At 39.5% G+C, this 26300-nt stretch overlaps 1 protein-coding gene across 1 annotated transcript in view; it reads left to right on the forward strand.

Moving 5' to 3' along the window:
* The window catches only part of kcnab1b (potassium voltage-gated channel subfamily A regulatory beta subunit 1b), a gene marked incomplete at its 5' end in the record, with an annotated part of 37738 nt that overhangs the window by 3243 nt on the left and 8195 nt on the right, over positions 1–26300 (forward strand). The window contains 6 exons of the mRNA XM_079243177.1: positions 10501–10544; positions 17882–17919; positions 18607–18686; positions 19154–19198; positions 21622–21666; positions 23415–23458. Of these exons, the coding sequence (XP_079099303.1) occupies positions 10501–10544; positions 17882–17919; positions 18607–18686; positions 19154–19198; positions 21622–21666; positions 23415–23458 (296 nt within the window). The remainder of the gene's footprint in view (positions 1–10500; positions 10545–17881; positions 17920–18606; positions 18687–19153; positions 19199–21621; positions 21667–23414; positions 23459–26300) is intronic.

Below are 26300 nucleotides of genomic sequence, written 5' to 3' on the forward strand. Positions count from 1 at the left end.
CATTTAACGTGCCCCCAGAAAGCAAACGGCTATGAGAATAGTTTGCTATGGCCCTGGAGGGAGCATTCCGCAGTTTGCAAAAATACCCTTGATGATGTCTTTAGAGTTACTTCCGCCTGAGCTTTGAGAGTTCAGATTCTCCAAATCCAACTAAATGTATGCGCTAACAACTGGAGGCAAAATAGAAGAAAAAACACTGTTAAGTTGCATTAAGGGGCTTGAAAAGTCCAGAATGCTTTCATTCTGTAAGAGTTTGGATATTTTGGTCTTTTCTGAATGGTATTTTTTTTTCTAAAAACTCTTTAGCCTAAAAAAAAAATCAATTCAGACTGAGATGTTCCCATGAACAACACGAAGTTCAAAGGAAAGCTGCATATAAGACACATTACAGGGATTAATTCTGAACACCCTGCAGGTCTTCAGTTTAAATACAAACCTCAGCTGCAGCATGATGAAACGCCATCTTCCAAAATGCTCCTACAGACTAGCTTTTTAAATTGTTTTGCAACATTTCAGTAGTTTAATGTATAGTAGAACAAATGGTCTGCAAAGCTCCAAAGCCCAGTCCTCATCAAACTGGGAGTATGATTATTTTTCTCCACAGAGGACTGTGCTGCCCAAAACGCCCAGACCTGTCTTCAATCACTTAAACCCTTTAAAAATCAGTTTGACATATGCAAATAATAAGTATTTGTCCATTTCCATTTTGGATCGGTCATGTGTCCACTCACAATGATCTTTAGATTAGTCTTTTACCAAGCATGCATTTATCTCTGTATGAAAACAAAGCTTATTAAACAGAATGTGAGTTGTTATAGTAATGTGAAGTAGGCAAAAACAGTATAAACTCTTTAAAATGACAGGCTTCCTGAACTGATTTCTACTCTTATCAAACCCAATCACAATGATCTAAATAAAGCTATGTCGGCCTCGAGGTGTGTGGATGTTCAATGAACCATAACATTTGGCATTGTCACATAACTGCTACGTGGGGGAGGAAAGTAAGGCAGAGCTCTGTTCAGTGGTTTTTATGCTCTATTGCACTGTATCACTTCAACTGATCTGTATTTTTCATCTGCTCTGAGAAGTCAGAAGGTCCTTTTTTACACGGCTGGAGTGAACTACGAATTGGAATTTTTTCACAAAAGATGTAGAGTTGTCATGTTGTTTGAGTGGAATATAGATTGGTCATGGATGCTTGTGAAATGATTAAAATAGCTCTTTTAAAAAGAGTATTCTTATAGCAGATCAGAGACAGCTGGGCTGGCCAGTACAATGTCCAGTCAAGTGAACGTGCCAGGGATTGCTCGCATGAGAGTTCATGTAATTAACCAGCTTCAGCCACCTTTGCATTCTGCCTGGGGTGGATTTCTTTAAGAAAGAGGGCACACACCATACATCAAGTCAGCTCAGCTGTCATGATTTCCATTCAGAATCTACCGTTCTCTCTTCCTCTCTGTGTGTGGCGCCATAGTGGAAAGCACTGCAGTTCTTCCAGCCACTCAGTCAGAGCCAGTCGCTTATATACACAGACTTTCTCTCTCTTTTTTCTCTTTCTCTCTCTCTCTCCCTCTCTCTATCTCTCTGTGTCTCTTTCTTCTTCTCTTTCTCCCCCCACCATCATCCACCCCCACCCCCTCCTCATTCAGTGACTGGCTCGCTCTCTGCGCTCAAACACATGCTGCTCTTCGCCTCCTCACTGCATCTGTCCTCCTCTCCCTGAAGTGAGGTACCATGGATTCTCTGTTCTCCTCCTCCACTCTGCTTGTTCGCTACCGTTCCAGGGTCCCTTTATCAGACAGAGCTATCTTGGTGCAAAGCTGGGGACCAGAAAAAGCTGTGCGACTTCCTTGAGGACTTTGGGGACGGGACAAGGGTTTTTGCTTGGTCTGAGGACATCTGCAGGGTCATACTTCCTCTGTCGGGAGGCAGATCTGTGTGGGACATTTGCTCTGTGTGTAAAACTGCTCGATTCCACTCAAAGTTGTAGCAGAGCAGACATGAATCAATTCTGCTTCGTCCGTCTTTCTTAATGATCGCTGGCAGCTCACTGTGTAAGATCACTTGTATAACTTCAAATTTGGTTTGTATGTGTCTGTTGTGAATGGAAACAAATGCACCGACCTGCCAAAAAATATTTGTGCATGCAGTTTTTTGTTTTTTTTAAAATCTGCAATCAATCCACTTCTTTACCTTCTTTTTAAGACATGTGGCAGGAATGCAAGTGTCTATGATGATGTGCATGTGCCTGTGCAGTGTCAACATCACAATGTGGTGGTGCAGTGTAACTCTCCTCACTACAGGTGTTTAACAAAAATGTTTAGTTGCAGTCGGAGGGCAAGAAAGACTCTCTTGACATCTACAGCTCTTGGCAGCCTGACATAAAAAAGGCATCTCTAAAAGATGCAGCATAAAGTGTGAAAGAGACAGAACCTACAAGATTTGAGTTAGAGTATCTTATTTACAAATAGGGGATGGAAATGGTATAAGACAGGCAAAGAAAGAAAAAGAAGCTTGAATGACAGAAAAAACTGGGGCAGAATTGAGCTCATTTTTCACTATGATATGTTGAAGGAGCTCTGAGATGTGAGCAGGAGGTGTTAAGCTGGCAAAAACAGCACAGATGCAGAAAACACAACGAGCTTTTTGGTCATAGTCTTTTTTTTGTTCTGGTTGGGCTAGAGTTTATCTCTAGTCAAGTTTTCTTCTCAGTTGGACCTCTCTCCAAGCAACTCATTCGGTGCTTCTTCTTCATCCTTCTCCCTTCATCTCCACCCTCTCTCATATTTTTAGGTGCAGTCAGACCAGCTCAGGATCGCCGTCCCAGCTCCTGACAAACTGGCCAAGACTACACCCCTGATATGTCCAATGTTGAGGTTGCATAGGTTTGGGATTCTTCTCTTTAAAAGAAGCTGAATAAGCTTATCATTACATAATTCCCTCCTGTAATTTTCTTATGAAATTCCGCAGCATTAAACAGAACAGGACTGGACCTCTGAATTTCAGATTCAAGTAACAACAAAGACTAAAACATAATCTCAACAGACATAAAAAAAAAAAAAAAGGCTGCAAAGCAACGTAAGGACACAAACAAAGCTTTGTGGTTCTTGGAGCAACTAGTGGCCTTTGTTGCTTCACCATGCAGGTGTCCTTTGCATGTACGGACCACGGGCTTAAGGCCCCGCGAAACGGCGAGCACAGCAAGCAGAATGCCACCAGCCCCAACACAACTAGTCATGCCCGTGCCCGCTTCCGCACAGTGGCTCTGATAGCTCGCAGCCTGGGCTCCTTCACCCATCGCTACCACCACAACCTCAAGGAGTCCACTGCCAAGCTGACTGGCATGAAGTACCGGTACGTAAACTGATGGTGATAATGATGGAGACTTTGTGAGAGAGGAGAGGAAAGGAGAAGGAGTAGGTGGCAGGTTATTCCAAGTTTTGACACCTGAGCATTCAGAATGTGAGTAAAAGAAATGATAAAAATGATCAGGATGCACGAGCTGTGACAGGTGATGAGTGCGATGGTGTTTATGTGTGAATGTGAGTATGAATGTGTCAAGACAGAAACACAAAAATAGACTTTTTACAGCTGATGTATCAGAGTAAATTGCAATATTGGAACATTTCCAACAGGAACATGTGGATTTTAGTGGTTTCTATTCTGTTTTAGGGAAGACCATATATATTTCCAAATACTAATTTTAAAATCTTTGATGTTTTTTTTTTTTTGTTTGTTTTGTTTTGTTTTTTATTCACAGCATTTCCCATAGCCTAATGCAAGTAATGATTACTTAGCGAAACAACACAGTATTGATATCTTTGGCTAAAAGTAGTCAAATCAAATCAGTCAACAGTGACAGCAAAAGAAAAAAAAACCAAACTGGGACCTAACTGGGATTAACTCAGTCACACAGCTGAAGACAATACTTGCTATTTGACAAAGACAAAAACTGCTGAATCCAAATCCTGTTTTTTATGATTTTTTTTTTAATTGAGCTGCATGTAATGGATTTTATAACAATGTGTTTTCATTTTGACACCCATTAAAAATATCATAAAGTCAATATAGAGTCTGTGCATGAAGAAGGCAGCTTCAGAGCTGCTCGTCTAAACAAATCAATGCATAATACCAACCTGTCATTCTTTATAGGAATAAAATAGAAATAACCATTTATCATATATACATGAAATTAAATGACAGCCAATGCACAGAAAAGTTCTGCAGCAATAAGACCATATAACATGATCAAATGTGATGAAGATGATTAAATAAAGCGCACAACAATACAAGGCGTACTGCACAGTTGGCTGTCTCATTAGAGAAAGCTGTGAGAAGGAAATATGCAAATCTGACAAGGATGCTCATCAAAAAGCTGTTGCTACATACATACAAAAAATGTTCAACCAAGAACAAAAAGCCTACGGGCACAGTATGAGAAATTTAGACTGGCGTTATGATGAAGTGCAATCAAGACTGGCTACGAAGTTCTTAATAACTAACCACAGTCACAGTACATTGTGGAAAGTGTGACAGTAAAAGCTGTGGAGTGCGGGCAGTAGAGCTCTCCATGTGCGTCTGTGTGGGAGTTGTAACAAGGCTGGGCCAAGTAAACAATGCTCTCTTATCTCAGTGAGTGGGCTCTTAACCCAGACCACGGGAGCAAAACAGTAGCTTCCACCTCACCCTGTGAAACTCACTGGAGAGGGTGACGCCATCATTTACCGTGTTAGGATCAGGAAAGACACAGATAGAAGTGGATGGACTTTTAGAAAAAAGTTAGAAAGTAAAGAAAGCAAGTAAGAAAGCTTTAAAAAAAAAAAACAAATCAAAGAGAAATTTGGGGCACATGGGTCAGTTTACACAAAAGAGGCAATTAACAGCAGAGCAGATTGACTGCACATTAACTGAACTCAGATAAGTGTCTGCTTGTCATAAAATCTCGTTCTCGTTTCCATAACAACATTGAAATGGCTAACTTCAATCTGTTCTCAGTCCTATACATCACAAGTATGATGACTCTCATTGTGCGAACCAGTTCAGCATCTATAAAGGTTGTTTTATTAGTGGACGTTAAGAGTGAAGTTTGCTTCAAGCCTTCAGCAAACATCTTATCTTCACCACAGAGAAGCAAATATTTTGCTTCCTCTTTCTCCAAATTTCTGACTGAGAGCTTCTGCAATGGTTACTTGCACGTCTTTGGATTGTACCTGACAGGGAATCTCTTTCTCTTGAAGTGAAGCCAAGTCCACAACTGAACCTGTGGTGTATTTTTTGAAGTTTTCTCCGTGTGATATTATCACACAGAGATTTTCCTCAAAGACAAGAGTGTGTGCTGCTGTGGGCGTATGTATTGGCACAACGCACCAACTGCACAAATGCATGTATGTGCTTTGGATGTGCATGGCATTGAGGTTCCACACTGGGAACATCTGGAGGCGTAGCAAGTTTGAAGCTGATGAAGTGGAGTGCACAGCGAGCAGGCATAAACTAATAATACCACCACCCCCAGCATTTTAGTTGTCATGGTAATCCAAATATAGTGTAATTCTAATTGCTGTGTCCCCTGGTTGCAACACTTCAACAACCTGTCACCTTAACAAACTCATAAACAGCTCACATGCTGGCCAAATTTTGTGGCGTAACATGCTGTTATCAGCAGCTAGCAGATAAAGCGACACCATAAGATGTGTGCACATTTATGTCAATGATCTGAGCAACGCATGAGGATTTTTTTTTTGTGTGTGTAGCAAGGAAAAAACATTTTGGTCGATGCTGGTCATTCATTACATTGAATGAAGATTTTGGAGAAAGCTATGAGTTTCTGGGCCTTTTGTCAGAGATAAGCAGCCGCGGAGAAAACTGTCAGTCTTGCATTCATGGATGTGTTCTGCTGTGCCTCCAGCCTGATCCTTTTCAATAATTTCAGTGTTATTCTCCTTTGAACCCCTCTTTTTATTAAATCAATGAACTCTCAGGCCTCAATGTGAAAATACTGATGGAAATTAATTTTGCTAAACGCTATGATTTCTCCCAAAGCCCCTCAATCATTAACAACAGTGTTGGGGGCTCCTTCTGCTCAGATCTCATCAGCATGAAACTTGCTGATGGCTTGCATTATGATGGTGTCGCAAAGGATGTCTTGTTACTGATTCCAAAGCAGCTCAGTCAGGGATATTTTTTTTTCGATTGAATACTAATTCTTTCATCATATTGTGCATTAAGTCAGGGAGATATTTGTATTTGTTTTGGTCAGTTATTTTCAGGATATTTCATATGAAAACATTGTATAGACCCATTTGATTACTTTTGACTGATAAAGCTTACAGGTTTTCATATTAAATCTTCTAAATTAAATGACAAAAACAAATACAAATTTTAATTTAATTATTTATTTTCGAAACACTGCATGATTGCAACAAAACTAACAGGTTTTCTAAAATGTATGCATTCTGTTGTTTAGTGCTTTTTTTTTTTTTTTTTTACCCTCTGCATATTATCCTTTTTGGTAGAGCCGAGCGGGAGCAAGTGTGCTTGTGCGCAGGTGTCTGTGCGTGAGTTTGCATGACTTCATGCATGTCCGCACTCATGGAGCTGATATGTTGTGCTTTCGTTCAGAGATGCACTGTTAGGCAGTGTGTTTCCCCACATGTTCACATCTGACACAATAAATTTAGCTGAGATTCCAGCACCACTAACTTCAGTGCTGTTTCAACTGTTCTGCTGTGATGGTTAGATCTTATATTATGAGCCAGGTCCAGTAGCATGAAGCTCCACGCTGCCTAAATACTGCACAGTCTCTCAGTTTATAAAGCCAGGAAGTTGTATGAACACATCTAATTGAACATCACAAGTAAAATGTTTTTCTGTAAACACAATGGCTTAGTTATGGGTGCGGCCACATGGCTGCCTTTTGTTTATTTTCTTTTTCTTTACTTATATATATATATATATATATATATATATATATATATATATATATATATATATATATATATATATATATATATATATATATATATATATATATTGATATATAAGGACTTTTATTTATTCCCTGGGCTTCTTTTTTTTTTTCAATGAAGGATCACACTGGCTTCATCCATACTGAAGTCAAACTGAAAAATTTGTTCTTGTGAGATTCTCTGGATTTAAACGACAGCAAAGAGGAAATGTCAATTCACTTTGCCAGAACTAAATCCAAAATAACAGTGAGAAGTGTGCTTTTGTGAGTCTGTGCATACTGCCTGAAAATGGGGTGGGGGGTGGGTGGGCATTAGATGTTGATTTATAGCCCTGTGGAAAAACAAAGCAAAAAGTCGTGTCCAGAATCTAGCTCTTTATTACTCACACACTCATACACACACCATACAAACATTGTGCAGGACGCTGTAGGGAGCTCGCTGTCATTTCCTATTTCCCATTCTTTGTCAGAAAGAATGCTTTATCTTTAGAGGGTGTTTGATCTCCTTAGACTTGAGGCTTGGACTTGCAACTCTGCAATCTTCAATCTGGTGGAAATGTCTCATGGTTTCTGCATTTCTTTCTCTGTTTGCAGTACTCTCTCAGGCTCCTCTTTCAGAACGTCATTATACTCTCAGAATTTCTTCCTAAATAATATTTGATTTTATATTCTTACTTTCTTCCAATCTACACAAGTCTTGCTTTTTTTCTTATTATTTTCATAATATAACCTGCTTCTCACTCCTCTTCAGAATCATATTGATAACAGTGTTATGGTTGCCATTAAGAGAGTAGTGGAAACTGAGGAAGTGGGTGTTCTCTAATCCCTTTGCCCATCAAGGTTGGCTTGTGTGGGTTTGCTTAGTTTATATTAATACCCTGTGACTGAAGCATGTTTTGTGTACCTATAACCTTGACTAAAGTTTTTCAGGAAATAAATGATAAGAAATGCCCCACAGTGACTTGGTAGCCATATCAGTGCTTTCGAGGAAACTAAATTTATTGTCTCACAGTAAGTGGCCATTCCTGCCATAGCTTGAGTTCAATATTAAGCATAATATATCAGATTTACCAAGAATAGAACTGCATACAGTTGCAGCTTGTAGGATGTTCATAAGTGGTGACACGTTTGTGTGAGGGGGCGTCATCAAATGACTCATTTGTCATTTTACTTCAAGGCTTCTTTTGGGCACCATCCAAGCATGAGAGACCAAAACATGTTCGGTGGCTTAGAAAGTTGTTTATGTGAGAGTGTCTCATGTGTTTTGTGTTTATGTTGCAATTTACAATATATTATTTAAGGTACAACTGCATTGTAGCAAGCCTCTGTCTTCTCAGACACAAGCACGCATTCTTTTTATACATGACATTATATTTACTGTTCTTTGTTGGTCATTTCATGTAAAATACTGTAATTACCTGCATCATTAGCTTCTCTAGCAATGTCAATGTGCTTGCACTTACATTACATACCTGGCAGATCTTGTGCTACAGCAGACTTTGTTGTTAATATTAATTTATAGCCAGTGCTACTGCTTCCTCTTAAATGAGTGCAGTAAAGCAAGGAAACTTCCCTGGCTGTTGAAAATCTGCCTTTTTTTCACCCTTTTTTCTCCTAATTATTAGGACAGCTTGTGTAATAAAGCTCCAGGCAAACAACAGACAAGGCCTATTTTTTCACCTGAGTAATTTCGCTTGGTAGTGTGTTTGTTGTGGGTGCAGAGTGCTTTAAAGAACCAATATAAACATAAAAACAGAATCAATAAAGACTCATGTACAAGTATTTCAGGCATTAAGCAGATGCTTCACAAAAGCAATTTGCAATGAATGCAGCAGTTAAGCTTCCTCAACATCAGGGAGTCTCGTCCTCAATAAACCCCAACCAAAGACGCACAGATTGAGTCTGTAGCGCACTTTTGATCTCCGGTACCTCCCTCCACCATAAGACTTTCATGGATCAGAGCATACACTCTATAATACATCAGAGATGGATGATACAATATTCAGACTCCTTCAAAATTTTAGTGACAAGAACACATCCCACAATATGACAGCAGAGAGATCTGTTTCCTGCTGTCATGCTGATAACCGTGTCCTAATTGCACTCACTTTTTATATAAAAATACTTGCATTTATATCTTTTAGTCTCCTAAATTAACATCCTCGTCCAACTATTGACTTAGTAACTGTTTCATCTCCTTTTTGGCCAAGTAATTAAACTTGCTGAGGGCACAGTTAGACAGCACAGGCTGAAATTAGTCTGCCTTCATCTCGACAGACACAGGCCATTAGTTTTCAGGCACAAAAAACAACTACTGGCATTTTTTTACAGTCTCATTTGTTGCAATGAGTCAATGCCTGCAAAACCAAGCAGAAGGCACAATCCCCAGACCATAACAGGCGGTTGTTTTTACCCACATGCAGCTCTCAAAATAAAATGTTTCACTTGTGGTTCTGCATGTGTGTGTACACCAATGGAAGAGAAGTGTTTCTACTATCACATGTCTGTGGCTGCCCTTTCAGGGTCATGAATCTCCTTGTAGTAGTTTTCTTTCACCTACAGTCCCCATCGATCAAGCTGTGTGAGACTGTGTGAGACTGTGAGAGCCTGTGAGAGACTGTGGGAGACTGTGGGAGACGGCTATAGCAGCTGGAGAGAGAGAAAAAACCATTCTTGGAGTCATTGTCCATGTTAAGCAATTACTCTCGCACCATGAGTGACTTGAAAAGCAATAAGCTCATAAATTTGACTGAGTCTGAGTTAGTTTTCCATGTTTTTAACGAGAATCGTGCCATATTATATTGTTTTAAATCTGCTGGATGAAAATGAGCCTTCATCAGGGAAATGTGATGAGATCATATGCACAGCAACATGGTGACTAGAGAGAGGGATGCAACAGAGAATGAGAGGAAATGCTGAAATGATGCAACATCAGTGCTTGGACATAAGCAAAATTATCTGCTCTTTCTTTTCTTTTTTTTTTTTTTTGTTTTCCTTCACAAATACAATAACAGCAAAAGGCCTGAGGACTGAAGTACTCCCTGTTGTAGGAGAATGTCAAATGCTGAAAGGATAAGAGGCAATCAAGTGAGGAATGATGGGAGAGGCAAAGGGCAACATCTGTCAAAAAGTAGTGCACCAAATATCCTGATGCAACAGAGCAAACACTGTCTTTTTTTCCAAGGTATTAGTGAATTATATAAAAATAACTAAGGTCCTTAGAGGGCTTGTGTATTGTTTCAGAGAAGTCTACGTAATAGAAATGCATTTCTTCTGTTATGATTCATGATTGTTGTTGATAAAGGTGACTCTTAGAGTCGGTGAATCTCTTCAGTGAGAAGAAATCTGAGCCCTGGATTTTCTTGTCTTTTTAACACTCCAAAAAAGTTTTCTTATTTCACCCTCTTGAGTAATGATTTACTGACCGCCCACAGTATGATGCAAAAGCAATGTTGTTGCAGTGACATTTGACCGATGACATCTGCAGCTCTAATAGTCTCATTTTTTCTAAAGCAAGCTTTTCTGTTTTTTCATAGGAACCTGGGGAAATCTGGGTTGCGTGTGTCTTGTCTGGGGCTTGGTGAGTACACATTTGTGTTACCTAATATTTAATAGTTTCATAAACATCCAAGTGCAGCTCAGTTTTAGTCATTTATGTATGTGCACAGAAAATTGGGAGCCTTTTCATTCTCATTCTCATTTTCACATCATTTTAAAACTCAATAAACATTCATTTATTTGGAAAGTCACAAGAGACAGCAGATAGCTGTTTGCAGAGGTTTACTAATTTCCTTGTTAATATTTAATCAGCGGTAGCGGCAGCTTCAGAAAAACAAATTGCTGGGTTATTGCACATATTCCATGAACACTGCAGGGGAAATACTCTCATTCTTTTTTATTCATTCAGCAAAACTTGTGTTCTTTTATATACTTTAACATGTGTGTTTGTGTGCAAAACTGCTGCAAGGGGTTGTCCCTCTAAAGAAAGAGTAGTCTTACCAGAAAAAAAACAAATGATGCAGAATTTTCCTGGCCCAGAAAACACAGAGCAAACTCTAAGAATGAACACAGTTAATCACTTCCATTGTGATTTTTTTTTTCTGTATTTAAGATTTAGGTACAGCACACTGAGTAGCAGCAGAATACTGAGGAGAGCAAACATTCAGCAGCTGAAAGGGATTACTCTCAAGCCTTGTAACTGGCAAGCCTCCATTATGCCATAGTGCCCTTGAGCTAAACATTAATTCCTTGTATCATTTTTCTGAAAAGTCTAAAGCATAATTTTACTGCGACGTACAAATATGTTTCCTTGGCACTAAAATCTGTGTGAATTCTTTATTTTTCTTGTCTTCTTTTGCTCTCTAATAAATGTGCTTCAAAATTCTACTGTTATCTCTTTTAAAGTGATAACATAGTGATAACATAAACCACTGTGCCACTGTTGCTTCACAAAGAAAGTTCTTGGTTTTATTATGTGAAGTTTGCATCTTCTTTGTGAATTCTGTCTTGCTTCCACAGTCCAAAAGTGTGTATGTTAAATGTGAGTTTGCATTGTCTTGATTCTCTTGAGATGAACTGGTAAGCTATGTAGAGTGCTGGGATAGGCTAGTTCCATCCATCCATCCATCCATCCATCCATCCATCCATCTTCTGCTGCTTGTACGGGGTCGGGTCGTCGGGGCAGCAGCCTAAGCAGGGAAGCCCAGACTTCCCTCTCCCCAGCCACACTTTCAAACTCTGCGGGGGGGGATCCGAAGGCGTTCCCAGGCCAGATGCAATCCCTTTAGCTTGTCCTGGGTTTTCCCCATGGTCTCCCCCCAGAGGGACGTGCTTGGAACACCTCACCAGGAGGTGTCCAGGAGGCATCCTGACCAGATGCCCGAGCCACCTGGTTCCTTTCGATGCAGAGGAGCAGCAGCTCTACTTTGAGCCACTCCCGGATGACCAAGCTCCTCACCCTATCTCTAAGGGAAAGCCTGGCCACCCTGTGGAGGAAACTCATTTCAGCCACCTGTATACGAAATCTCGTTCTTTCGGTCTTGACCCACAGCTCATGACCATAGGTAAGCATATGAACGCAGATTGACTGGTAGATCGAGAGCTTCGCCTTCTGGCAGACTGGTGCAGAGTCCGCATTACTGCAGACACCGTACTGATTTAAACTCCTCCACTTGAGGCAGGACCTCACTCCCGACCCGGAGAGGGCAATCCACTCTATTTTGGCTGAGCACCATGGTCTCAGATTTGGAGGTGCTGATTCTCATCCCAGTTGCTTCACACGCGGCTGCGAATCGCTTAAGTGAGAGCTGGAGATCAGATGAAGCCAACAGGACCATGTCATCCGCGAAAAGCAGAGACCCAGTTCTGAGGCCACCAAGCCGGGTCCCCTCAACCCCTCGGCTGCGCCTAGAAATTCTGTTCATAAAAGTTATGAACAGAATCTGTGATAAAGGGCAGCCTTGGCAGAGTCCAACCCTCAGTGGAAACGAATCCGACTTACTACCGGCAATGTGGACCAAGCTCTGACACCTGTCGTACAGGAACCAAACAACTCATACAAGGGGGTCCGGTACCCCATATTCCTGGAGTACCCCCTACAGGAGCCCCCGGGGGACAAGGTCGAATGCCTTTTCCAGGCCCACAAAGCACATGTAGACTGGTTGGGCAAACCCCCATACCCCCTCCAGGACCCCAAAAAAGGTATAGAGCTGGTCCACTGTTACCAGGATGAAAACCACACTGCTCCTCCTCAATCTAAGATTCGACTATCCGACTAACCCTCCTCTCCAGGACCCCTGAACAGACCTTACCAGGGAGGCTGAGGAGTGTGATTCCCCCGTAATTGGAACACACCCTCCAGTCCCCCTTCTTAAAAAGGGGTACCACCACCCCAGTCTGCCAGTCCAGAGGCACTGTCCCCAATGTCCACACAATGCTGCAGCGGCGTGTCAGCCAGGACAGCCCCACAGCATCCAGAGCCTTAAGGATCTCCAGGCGGATCTGACCTCAGCCCGAGAATTAGGAGAGTCCACCCCTGAGTCCCCCAGCTCTGCTTCCTCATCAGAAGACGTGTTGGTAGGATTGAGGAGGTCTTCAAAGTATTTCTTCCACCGACCCACAATGTCCCGACTTGAGCTTCAGCAGCTCCCTATCTCCACTGTAGACAGTATTGCTGGAGCACTGCTTCCCTCTCCTGAGCCGCCGAGTGGTGGACCAGAATCTCCTCGAAGCCGTCTGGAAGTCTTTCTCCATGGCCTCGCCGAACTCCTCCCACAATCGAGTTTTTGCTTGGCGAATTCTGAAATTGCATAGCCTGTTGGTACCTATCAGCTGCCTCCTGAGTTCCACTGGCCAAGAAGGCCCGATAAGACTCCTTCTTCAGCTTGGCGGCATCCCTTACTGCTAATGTCCACCAACAAGTTCTGGGATTACCGCCATGACAGACACCAACGACCTTACAGCCACAGCTCCGGCTGGTCACCTCAACAATAGAGGCATGGAACTCAGCCCACTCGGACTCAATGTCCCCCGCCTTACTCGAGACATGGTTGAAGCTCTGCTGAAGGTGGGAGTTGAAGCGCGCTCTGGCCAGACTCTGCCAGACATTCCCAGCAGACCCTCACAACACATTTGGGCCTGCCAGATCTGACCGGCTAACCTAGGCTAGGCTAGTTCGCTGCGTAAAAACCTAAATTTGATGGGATATCACACTTTAAACTTATTGGTTTAAGTCAGCTGAGGACAAAGCCCCACACAAGGCACTGATTTTCTTTATGCACCCCAGTTAAAAAAAAAAAAACGTGGGATAGATCAAAATAGCAAAATATGCTAAGTACATATTCCAGTGCTTCTACACCAGTTACACTTTTAATGAAAGGTAATGAATGAAATGCATCACCACTTTGTTCTTATTGAAAATTGAAACTGCTTCTCTTGTAAATGCACTTGATCATTGCAGCCTTTTTATTTGTAGATGCATGTTTTCACTCAGATGTGGAGAAGCAAAGGCCTCTCACATGACTGAGAGCTAATTCCGAATCTTGACACATAAGTGTTGATTGCATCCCTTCAATACTGTTCACATTAAGTAGCATTATCCGCATCAGACAGTTTACAACTAGAAGCAAAGAATGGAGAAAGAGAGGTTAGCCAAGGGATGTTTTGTTCATCTGTATTTGTGAAACGAAGCTTTGAAAATTTTGACATGGAAATGAGGAAAAAAAGATTAAAATGCAAATAACCTGGAACTCAACTAGCCTTACGAAGAGCTGTAAACACAGCAAACAATCATTGGTTTAATTTGGCATTACATTAATCCTTCCTAACGCCTACCCTCTGCAGAGAAGAGCATAGAAAAGTCATTTTACCCATTTAGCCAGTTTTTCATGACCTGTTTCACTTTTTGGTCAATCTTTTAAAATTGGGCAGATTTTGTTTTGGTGATTGGCAGCTGAGGAAAATCAGACTGCGCCTACACCAATCTGCTGCTATACTGCTGCACAGTTGGCCCCTGATTTCACACCAGCTTTTTACATTATTTATGATTTAAAGGAGATGGTTGAAGATATTCATGTGACAGGTTGAAGTAGCCGAGGCTTGAGAGGAAGATGTAATTATTTTGATAACAAAAAAACCTTTACTTTTGAGAGAGAAAACAGAGCAACTGTATGTATGTGCAATAGCAACTTCTGTCAGTCCTTGCATGTGTTTTTTTCTTTCTCTGGACAGTGTACTTCACAGCTGTTGTTTTTCCAGCTTTGCATATTTGGGTGATTTCAATACAATTTTCTTCCCAAATCATTCCAATGATATTGAAAGATCCACTTATTCTGTAAAAGCCACTTTTACCATATTTTGATAATGCCTCATTTACTTTCATTGAACAGAGTACATTCAGTCCAAACTCAGTGTAATTTGTCTGTTTTCCTTTTGAATCACAGTGACATGTTCAAGTGACAAGGCCACCTTGTCAAAGACGCCCACATCCACCTACCTGACTGCTGTTACAGACGGTTTTATCCCCAGCACTACACCTGCAGTCCCACGTAGCCTCACATTCTGGACATTACACCTGTTAGCAACATAACTATTTAGGGGTGCACACCTAGTGGTTGCACTGGTAACAGATTACGGGAGGGACTCTTACCTTGGTGTCTGCCATGTCCTCTGGGGATGAATGGATAACGGTATCAAGGGATTTACTAGGTTTAAATGGTTTAAAGTGCAGCAGTGACTTGTTTACAATAAGGGTGTTCAAATGTGTGTATTGTATGGAGCATTTGATTATGTGTAATTGTTGTGGGGAATCATGGGGAACTGAGGAATTCCAGTTAAAAGTTGGTAACTGGGGAAGTTCCTGTTGGGGTGGGGCTTCACCTTCTTAAGACACTCATTCAGCGTAGAAAGGGGTGGAGTAGTGGAGAGTTGGTAAGAGTTATGGAGTATTGAGAGCGTAACAGAGAGAATTGGAGTGTGATTGAGCTGGCGAGCATACAGTGTATGAAATGTACACATTGTAAATATTGTACATATTTTTCACTGTATATATTGCTGCATGTTGGTGGATTGCCAGGGACACGAATAAATCACCCCAAACAGTCATCACTGTGCGATATCATTGGGGAACAGAAGAGGACTGTGTGACACATTTCTAAGTGGAGGTGGCTTGTCTTTTAGTGCATGTCTGTAACATTTAAATCAGAAGCTATAATTTCTATGAAATTTGGTTAATATTAAAGTTATTAATTGTCTTTTTGTATTTTGTTGCAAAGCTATGGTCAAAGAAAACATGCTTAAGAGCTTTTTTCTCCTGTATGTTTATTTAAACCCATTACCTCTGATGAGCTTGAGGTTGGGATTCTTCTTTTATATGCCTGTCTTTGAGAAATGGGAATCAGAAAATGTTGGATTCACTGAGTGGCTTTGGATTTTCTATGATTCTTGTAAAAGATGCACAGATTAGGATTCTAAAGTAAAATATAAAAAGCTTTGCAGAAAAAGTGAAAGGACAATGTTGTGCGTCCTGTACTCCAGCTGTGGTGTTCTCTAGTGAAACAACGATCTGAAATGCACATCTGAATCATTGCAAATAACTAAAAAAGGTCGTCCAAAATCCTATGGAGAAGTAAAACAGTTCTTCAGCACTGATTGCTGTGATTGCAAAGACTTTTCCACTGATTACAGGAAAATTACACAAATTTTCATTCACTTGTTTCTAAACAAGGGAATGACTTCAGACAATGTGGAGCATTTTTCAGGGCACAATTTACTGATACTCTGATTACTCAGAAACGCACCTCACAGTTCAACTAACAGTGTTTTTCCTATATTAGGCAAGTTTTCAGATCTCTTAACTTGGTTTTAAAAAAAAGAAGGGAAAAAAAAGCAACTAGCAATAAGTCTAGTGAGCTTTTTAGATGTTTTGAGTAACTTTTTTAAACTTATGTGCAAGAATTGTATGGTTTATTTCTTCCCAAAGAGTCATGGGTGCCACAGCAGACCTTCCACTCATCCTATAAATATCTAAAATATTTAAGAAGTTGAAAGTACATTAAGATGTTTTATACTCATAATTAAAAGAGAGACGATTTGTTTTATTTCAAATGCTTAAAATGACAATTTAGCTTTACGTCTTTTCACTTTTTGCAAACAATATGATCTATTTATTTTTCTACTGTTTGCAATTTTCCAGAACTTGAGTTTACAATATTAATTTTCATTTCTGTTATTTCATTTAGTCATCCACTAAAATCCATTAAAATTTCTCATTCATTGCTTTTGTGGCAAATATTATGTAATTTAAGTGTGATTAATCAAAATGAATTATAAAGCCCATTTTTTAACAGAATAAGTTTTAAACCATTCATGTAACTAATTGTTAAACAAAAGCATAAGATTAAAGTGACCCCAAACTCCCCCAAAAGGCTAAGACAAAAAAATCTTGCAACTAAAATGCAATAATGAAGTACAGTTTCGTAAATGAAGGTAAGGCAGAGCCAAGAGTGGACTCATGCTCTCCAGCACAGAAGCAGTGAGACTTTCCATGTCAAAGTGCCATCCAAAACCCAACACCCACTGCTTGTGGGAACATCAAGAGAATTAAAAAGAAAAAGGGTTTAGTTTATTACTGCATGACTTTATTGATCAAATTTTCCTTTTATCAAAAGTTTTTTAAGTTGTTCCATTTTTTCTTTCTCTTTTTTCTGTAGTGAAATCTGATTAATAATTTGTAGCTTTGTGTTAATAGCCAGATTAAAAGCCAGACATAAGCTTTTAAATAAGTCCTTTTAGATGCCTGATTTTTATTCCATGAATCGGTAGCATTTTCAGTGACTTTTGAAGCTTCACATACACATTATGAATAAATGCTCTTGTGATTATCTAATTGTACTATGAAATTCATTTAAGCTTCCACCTTGTGGCATTGTAAGTGGATTTGGTTTAGTTACTGAATATAAATTAAACCAAGCTTGAGATTAATCAAACCCAAATATGTGTTATTATTGAATGGGCCATTTTGTGCTGGAAAAATTGGGCACCAACTTCCTAAAAGTTGGGCCGCCCTGCTCTAACACACAAGAATGCTAAACGTGCATACCCTGTGAAAAGACTCAAGGCAGGAAAAAGAGGGCTCCCTTGTCTGTCAAGCATTTGATATATTCAATCACATCATGTTAAATTCAATTTTTTGGACATGTGAGATAAAATACAAGGACATCATATGGCATCAAGCCAGATTTTTTCATTCCATCAGCATTCATTTGGTGTTTGATTGTGAAGGCTCTGGGGTCATTTTATCATATGTTCACGCCAAAAAGTAGACATTAATGCACATAAAAATGATCTGCTTTCCATGCAAAAGGTCTTGGATGTTGCCTGTTTGTGCCAAAGCTTTAACTTTTAACTTTTTTTTTTCAGGAACATGGGTAACATTTGGAGGTCAGATCTCTGATGAGGTAAGACTTCAAGTCAAATTTATTCAGCTGTCATTGCACAAAAGCAAATGTTGGATCTCATTATTTTGTGAGCAAAATACAACAAGGGTTGTTGGCCAATTTACAGCCTATGGAAGCGATAGTATAGTATAGTGTAGTATAGTAGACCAGAGCGGTCATTCTGATATCAACTTCCTAAAATTACACCAGGGGATTACATCCTCCACCAAGGCCAAGTGATCAGATCTCATATCTCACTGTCACAAGCTATTTGGCAGAGGACCTTTTCCAGCACAATGATCTGGCCTTGGTGGGTGGGGTGAATGGCGGCAAGTTATCATTGAGTGATGACCACTGGGACAATATAAAGCAGAGACACAACATAAAAGAAAAAAATTCCCAAAACAGACTACAGAAGAAGGATTTCATCGCACAACTGGCCTTCCAGTCTGGCATTCCCCTTTCTAAATGGAGTGAAGGCACAAGAACTAGGTCAAAAAAGTTTAGGAAACATATTGTGCAGTAAACAACTAACAAAAAAAAAACCAAAAACAAAAAAACAGCATGTAGTATTCCCAGTGATAGTATTTCAGCATCATACCTATTTTCACTTCTCTACCTTCATTTTGGAATTAATTTCCTTTCTGATGTGTAACTTGAGTACATTGGAGCTTATCACACTTTGGAAATTTTTCTCATCTATGTCAGGTGGCAGAGCAACTGATGACAATCGCCTATGAGAGCGGAGTCAACCTGTTTGACACAGCCGAGGTCTACTCTGGGGGGAAGTAAGTGATACTTCCCATTTTTCATCACTGACATAGCCTTTCTCTGCTCTTCTAGCTGTGCCCCCTCCCCATAAGAAACAAGGTTATAGCAAGGTGTAGCCCCAAATGCATCCTGACAAGCCAAAAAAAAAAGGGAAATATCAGTGTCTCTAAATGATTTACATAAACTTCTGTCGCTGGAGGTCCCGTTTTATGCCCACAGCTCAATCAAGGCTCCTTTCTGGACATTGTCTGGCTAAACAATGTTGGATGTTACAGTTGTAAAGAGATGAACATTAATTTCAAGGTTGCTAATGAAATTCAGGTGTACAATCTGAGTCATTTATCTCATTCTCCATCTGGTTTTTTAATCAGGCATTCATGCTGTAAATGTGTGGCAGATAATGGTCAAGCACAGCAGTCTGAGATCTAATCTCTTACATATTGTGTTTTCATTTTTATTCATATATTTATTTATTTTCTTGCAGAGCAGAGATAATCCTGGGAAACATCATCAAGAAAAAGTGCTGGAGGTAAAGCGCAGTCTTATAGAAATTAATTCAGATTGATGTTCTGACATGTTTTAGTGTGTGTGTGTGTGTGTGTGTGCAATAAAATGGTACATTTGGATTTTTTTTTTTTAAATTATGAACATCTAATTCCAATTCTATGGGCTTTAATGTATTACTATGAGAGCAGCTACTCCTCTGGGATAGTTTTCTACAAGATGTTGGGGCCTGGTAGCAGGGGTTTGCTCCCATTCTGTCACAAAAGTATTAGCGAGGTCAAACACTGATGGTGTTTCTGTTGGTTAGAAACATGTTGGAGGAGGATGAGGTTTTTCCACTCATCCTTCTTTTATGAACTTCTCTATACGTAAGGTCGGACTGGCTGAAACAGAAAGAGACTTTAGGAAATCGATGCTACGATTGTGCAAGCAGCTTTATCAGCTTTATCTAAAACAGCTGGATGTAGAATCTTTAGCATATTGTGTAAAATTAAGCAAGGTGCTTAATTACAGCTACACTATTAAAATAATTGCCAGATTAAATGAAGAACTCTGATAGTTTTGTTAGAATTCAGTATTTTGTTGGGAAAGCTCTTACATGAATATGTACCACCACCCACCTGAGCACACGCAGTGTGGCACATCTCTGAGGCAGCAACCTCCACCAGAAAGACAATGTGCCTACCTCTGTGAATAAATAAATAAACATAAAACATACTAAGAGCCCAAGACATTAAACTGACCTTCAAAATACCGAAGTGAAATCCTTCAGAACATGGTGGGCAAGATGGGTCCCATTTAATCATAAATTCATCTACAACCCACAGATAAATGTAAGAATCTCAAGAAGACAAAAGCCTGAGAATACATTGTACATCTCAAGCCAAAGGACAACATTTTCATTTTTCTTATCAACTAGTTTTTGTTCTACAACCTAACCAGTTCTGTTAGCATTTGCTGAGAGTTAGACAATCTAAAAAGAAAAAAAAGTCTCTTACATAACTCATAAATGTCAGGGTGAAACCAAGTAAAATGATGTTGATGAGGCAACATACTGTAACTTATACATCTTGTTCACGAGGTTTGTGAGTTGTTCAGAAGACAATGTTTATTATGAAACATTGTATGGCAAGAAAGCAACTGCACATTGCATTACATTTCACCATTATATGTCACTTTGACTAAACAAAAAGTGTTGATGTCCTAGTGATGACAACAGATAGTCTCTTTTTAGGTAAATTGAAGGAAACCTATTAGGCAGGTGGGTTCAAGGGTTTTTTTCCCAAACAATATGGCAATTATCATGGATGGGAAAAGGTATAGGGATAAGTTTAGCTTTTTCTAAATAGTTTTTTTTTTTACATCTGATAACATGTAAATCAACTAAATTCTTAATAGGAAAAAACTAAAACAGATTTAAAAAATAATATGCACTATTATCCACTAACTTAAGTTTGCTGTAATAAAGCAAGGACTGGAGTTTGATATTCCTTCTATAGGATTTGACAAAATTACATGTAAATTTTAGGAGGAAAAACAATGACAACATATCCAATGTGCTAAGGTTGCTAAAGAAAGTCAAACAACCACCATGTGAATAAGGTCCTTTATCATGAACTTATTAGGTGGCACTATTGTTCATAGAAAAAGACTGCTGTCATGGCCAAATGAACTTAAATGTGTTCTTTAATATGTTTTCATAATTGTCCCTTCAACTGCCTATTTAGACTGTCTTGATGCTACCTTTGAAAAAAATAAATATAAATTAAAATTGTGCCTTTACCTAAAGAAGGTGCTCACTTTGATATGTTTTTCTGTGTTTCTGTTTTCAAGCATTCTGCAAGATGAAATGATTGGTGGTGTAGGCCTACTATTGTTAGGGTGAAAATAAGCACAGATTTACTGATATGAGAAATCTATTCATTATCCAGAAAAGCCTGCATGTTAAGTAAAACGGACTCTGTAAAGCATGTGTTCTGTCACACACAAAACCTCAGTTCTATAGAATTTGTACCCAACTTTTACACTACCCAGACTGCATGCTCCCCCACTGCACATATGAGCATTGGTGTGTCACACTTCTCAGATGCTTTGGCCAATACTCTGCTTGTCATTACACTAATTCTGAATGTCTGAATTATTGATCATTCAAGCATGCAAGATTTGATGTGAGGGAGCTATCTTGTTAAAGTTCAGAGAAAAGACTCCCGCATACTTGATAATCTTGTGTTTGGGGAAAAGAGCCTGTCTGCCACCTCTCACTGCAGGATGGAGGATTACTGAAGGACACACTCCCTATTATGTACTAATTTGATTCCTCAATCAGCTCACCCAGTCACATGCAGAAATGTTTATTCACAGATGTCTTTTGAGAGCAACTTTAAGTTTTTCTTCTTTTTTTTTTTTTGTCCTTTTTGATGTGTCTGTGTGTGTCCTACTCTCCCCCAGGAGATCCAGCCTAGTGATCACCACAAAGCTTTACTGGGGAGGAAAGTAAGTATGTGTGCTCATGTATGGTTTTATGTGTGTCCAGCACGTGGATTTTCCACCTCAAATGTTCAAGATATGTGGCCAACAACTGGCTAGAGATAAAACTTTTGCCTCCAGCTGCAGGGAGCGTGACATAGGATTAGACATACATTTTGGAAAAACCACAGGCACACAGGTCGCGAGGACACACTAAAAAAAAACAAGAACACAAAATGAAAGAAAAAATGTAAGCATAGCCATGGTTTTACTCTCTTTTCTTTGCTGTCAACCAATCCTCAGCCTTCTGGCCAAATGTCATATCTGCTTCTACTGTCATGGTTGAAGTACTCTCTGTTCAGTCTACATTAGTCACTTCTATCCCTTTTGCTCTCAAAGTCTTCAGGCCTTCACTAAGGGAAGTAGAGCATCCACCAGTACTACTTCTAGTTTTCTTTCACTCTAATATAGCACAGTACACTACAGCCCAAGAGCGGATTTTTTAAATTTATTTGAGGTTCATTCTTCTTATACTACCATCAAGATATTTCCTTTCTCTTTCCAGCCCAGATTAATTAAGAGAACAACTACTTAACCCCCAGTTCAGTGAGCTGAGAGATTGATTGAAAGACTTGTCAAACATCTAGTCACTCCAGCATAGTGTGGATATTTCATAGGTCTTTCCCTCTTTACCAGAAAACAATTTCCTTTTGGCACAAAAATTTAGATCCGATAATATGAGATGGAGATACAGAATGGTTTTGTTTGCAATAGATTAAAATTAAGATAGTGCTGGAGCTCCAGCAAAGGGAAGGAGACAGGGTGAGAAAAGCAAGATGAAGAGCAGGCAGCAGCAAAAAGAAATTAAGTAAACTAAGTTGAATGAGATTAATATGCAGAGATCAGGAAAATCTTAAAGTGACTGAGTAAACATTGATGAGGCTACTGTCAAGTATTATTTTAATACAAACCATCAGTTTTTAGCAAAACAACTCTGGGATAGTCTCCAGGCTTTGAGCTACTTGTCAGGCAAGATTAGTAAAAACACTGAACACTACACAGCCAGATATCTCTCACAATCTCTCAATGAATCAGTAGAGGTAAAAATGTTGTTAGTTGAGGGTGATATATATATATATATATATATATATATATATATATATATATATATATATATATATATATATATATATATATATATATACACATATACATAATATACAGTTAAAAGGATGTACATTTCTTGGGAAACATCAGTAGAAACACAAAATTAGAAAATTAAGGTAATGACCGAAATAACATCTTCCTATAATTAGATAGTGCCTACGTGAATCAATATAAGCTGTTATGTTCCAGTTCTGACTCTTATTGCAACAACTGGCTTTAGGTAGGAGCTTTTTCCACATATCAAACATGTACCTCACAACAACCTGATATTAAAATAAGTGAAAAGCAGTGCAGTTGTTTTCTGTCATTTCTTTCCAACAAGCTATGTTTACTTGAAAGCCACTTCACAAATCACTTGTTCCCACTATTAGCTGTTATAATAAGCGTTGAATTTGTCCACTGCTCGTGTACCCTGCATGGTTTGTTCAACAGCTGCAGGCTCATTACCCAGCAGTGAATGAGTGCTCTTCTTTTAGTGTTTACCAAGTGATATTTTGTCCAGGATTCTGTTTACAGGTCTGCTTCAGGTCATGAAACCTATTTATCAGATGCATGTGTTTGTTTCACTCTTGACAGCCTTGAAATGCTTTTTTTTTATGTCATTGCAGGGCAGAGACAGAAAGAGGCCTTAACAGAAAACACATAATTGAAGGTAACATATGGATCCCTTGTGCTCTGAGCTCTGCAATCTTATAATCTCACTATAACTCTTATCTCTTTTCCTCCATCTTTGTTAATGTCAACTTCTCTTCTCATTTCTTTGATGGTAATGTAACGGTAATATGATATGTCTTGTCTGTTGGCTTGTAGTACCATTAAGAAGTGATTGTGATAAACTCCTACACCTTGAGAGTGCTTGTATCAGTTGCATTGTCTGCTTCCTTCTATTAGCTTCTTTAAAAGAAATAATGGCCTTTGTCAAGCTTATTGCAGCAAAACTTTCTCACCCCTTTTTTCTCCAACAACTGGTCACTCCACAGCGCAATGCACCTCCTGCAGTGACTCAGCTCTCTCCCACATTATTAGCATTCACGCCAGCCTCTGCAACTTTCCCCCGCAAACAGGAAAGGGATTCACCAACAAATTGTTCCAAAAGAAGGACGGGGACTGTGAGACAGAAGGTTGCAGAGAGTTGGAGACCCAGAGGGGACAGAAGAGTTTTACAATCAATTAGTTAAACACAGCTGGAATGTAAATGATAGGATTTCTGAGAGAAAGGTGTAATGTTCCTGTCACTCTTGGTGTGGCATTTGTCATGACAGCCTAATGCGCTGGCTGAGTGAAACATCTGCTGACACTATTCTCCATGCCAGAGGCCTGTCAATGAATCGTTTGATGAGTTCACTGTCAGTTATTGGCTACCATAGGGTGTCATAACTTAATGATCCATGAGATGAGCTTATGTGAGCCCTAAGGTGGCTGTGAAAGAAAATGTCGACCTCTCCAATACCCTTCAAATGCGTTCAGCTTTTCCCCAAATTCCCTGACAACTTGAGCAATAAAGGATGCTTTCAAAAGGTAGTTTGTTTTTTTTTTTAAATGCATCATTCAGCATAGATTCCAGCCAAGTAGTTGTGTTGTTCAACATCCTTCTCGCTTCCAAAAATAGACTTGCCGTTCTCAGCCTGTAACGCCAGCTAATCCAGGAGACAGCCGAAACTGCTTGTGATAATGGTGCAGGCTCAGATTAAGATCCATGTAAGGGGTGTTTCTGGAATTGTGGGGGAGCAAATGACAGAAGAAGGTATAAGTGGTTCTAACGGTGGAAGGGAGCGTATAACTCTCAGCTGGGATTAGTGGGTGATGAAGAATCCTCTGGCACTAATCTGCCACACACACACTCACACTTACTTTCCCATGTCTCTATTACTGTGCTGTCCTTCATGACAGCCTCCCTTGTGTACTTTTCATTTCTTATCTGGTTTTCTGTGTGTGTGTGTGTGTTTGTGAATGAAGGCTGACTAGTTTAAAAGAGAAATGTGATCTTTTTCCTGATCCTTCTCTTCTCTTGGCTTTGATTGTCTGATTCTCCCTCCAACTAGCAATAGCATTTATTTATGTAACAAGGATGAGGGATTTCACAGGTGTGAGGCTTATATCCCTCTCATGCAGCAGATTTTGTTATCTGAATGTGAGCTCAGTTTCCGAACGAATATCCTGAAAGTAGTTTTAAATACTCTTTGAACTTTTCCGTTTTATCCAAATGTGATGACTGATGTGCAAAAGACTTTAAAAATGGCTGTGGCTCAAAATCTGATGATTCACATCTTTTTTAAAGGTTGATAAATAAAAACAAATAGTTCTATGATTGTCAATAACTAGTATGCACTGGGACTTTTCATTTTGATAGATCAATTTCATCCCAAAGTTTGCATTTTGTGCAGTTACCTGTGGATCTCCAAATCCAGTCCTGGAAGGCTGGTGTCCTGAAATGAACGAGTAATTAACAGACTTGTGCAATACTTGATAAGTTGCAGAGATCCATTTAATTTGAATCAGGTGTGTTTCAGCAGGGAAACATCCAATACCTAAAGGACACCAGTCCTTAAGGACCAGATTTGGAGATCTCAGCAATAGTTGCCGTTAAACTAGTCACACGGAGCTTACCCATTATTTGAGTAGAGTTTTTCCACATTAGCCACATGGCCTATTGGTACAAACCAGGCCAAGAAAAGCTTTGACTACTGACACATAATAACAAAGTAGCACTGTAATTTGCATGATTATAAACACTCTTGCTTCCCCTGCTAAAACAATCTGAAATGTCTTCTTGGTCAAATATTTCATCAAATCATACTCTTAACAAATTATGTCTTTTGTCTTTTGCTAGCCCTAAAACAAAGAATTTGATACTAAAACCCAATAAATTGAAAACTATCCTGCCATTCCTAAAATATTTAGGCCCCTCCTGCTGCTAAAACAGTTCTGGCTTGTCAGAATGTGGGCAAAGACAATGTGACCTCATAAATAAATGTGTAAATGTGTGACAGTTTGGGTGAAACGTTATGCAGTATCGAGTTTCCTGGCTAATTTCCATACTGCAATGCAGAACTTCATGATGGGTTGTGATGATGTCGCTCACACAGCTGCTCAACAAAACACCTAAAAGGGAATAAGGAGGACTGGTGGATAACTTTTTGTTTCCCTGCAATGTTCCACTTATATAGTGTCTCTCCTGTACATGTTATACGTTGTTTTCACATCTTATACATACACTCCCACTTGATTATTATTTTTTCACATTGCTTTCAACTGCCAGTGATCAGGGGTCAGAATCAGAAGTGTATGATTACACTTTGAAAAGTGCACATTTCTACCATTGAGATATTAATATGTGTCATGAAACGGTGACACTGCCCTGCATAAATCAGCTGTGTTGTGATGGATTTCCACTTTCTAACATGAATTGTGGTGTGGTGGTTAGCACTGTGGCCTCATAGCAAGAAGGTCACTGGGGGGTTTTCCCTGCTTTCCCTGGATATTACATGTGATAT

This window comes from Telmatherina bonti (assembly GCF_933228915.1).
Source record: "Telmatherina bonti genome assembly, chromosome: 7".
Taxonomy (NCBI): Eukaryota; Metazoa; Chordata; class Actinopteri; order Atheriniformes; family Telmatherinidae; genus Telmatherina; species Telmatherina bonti.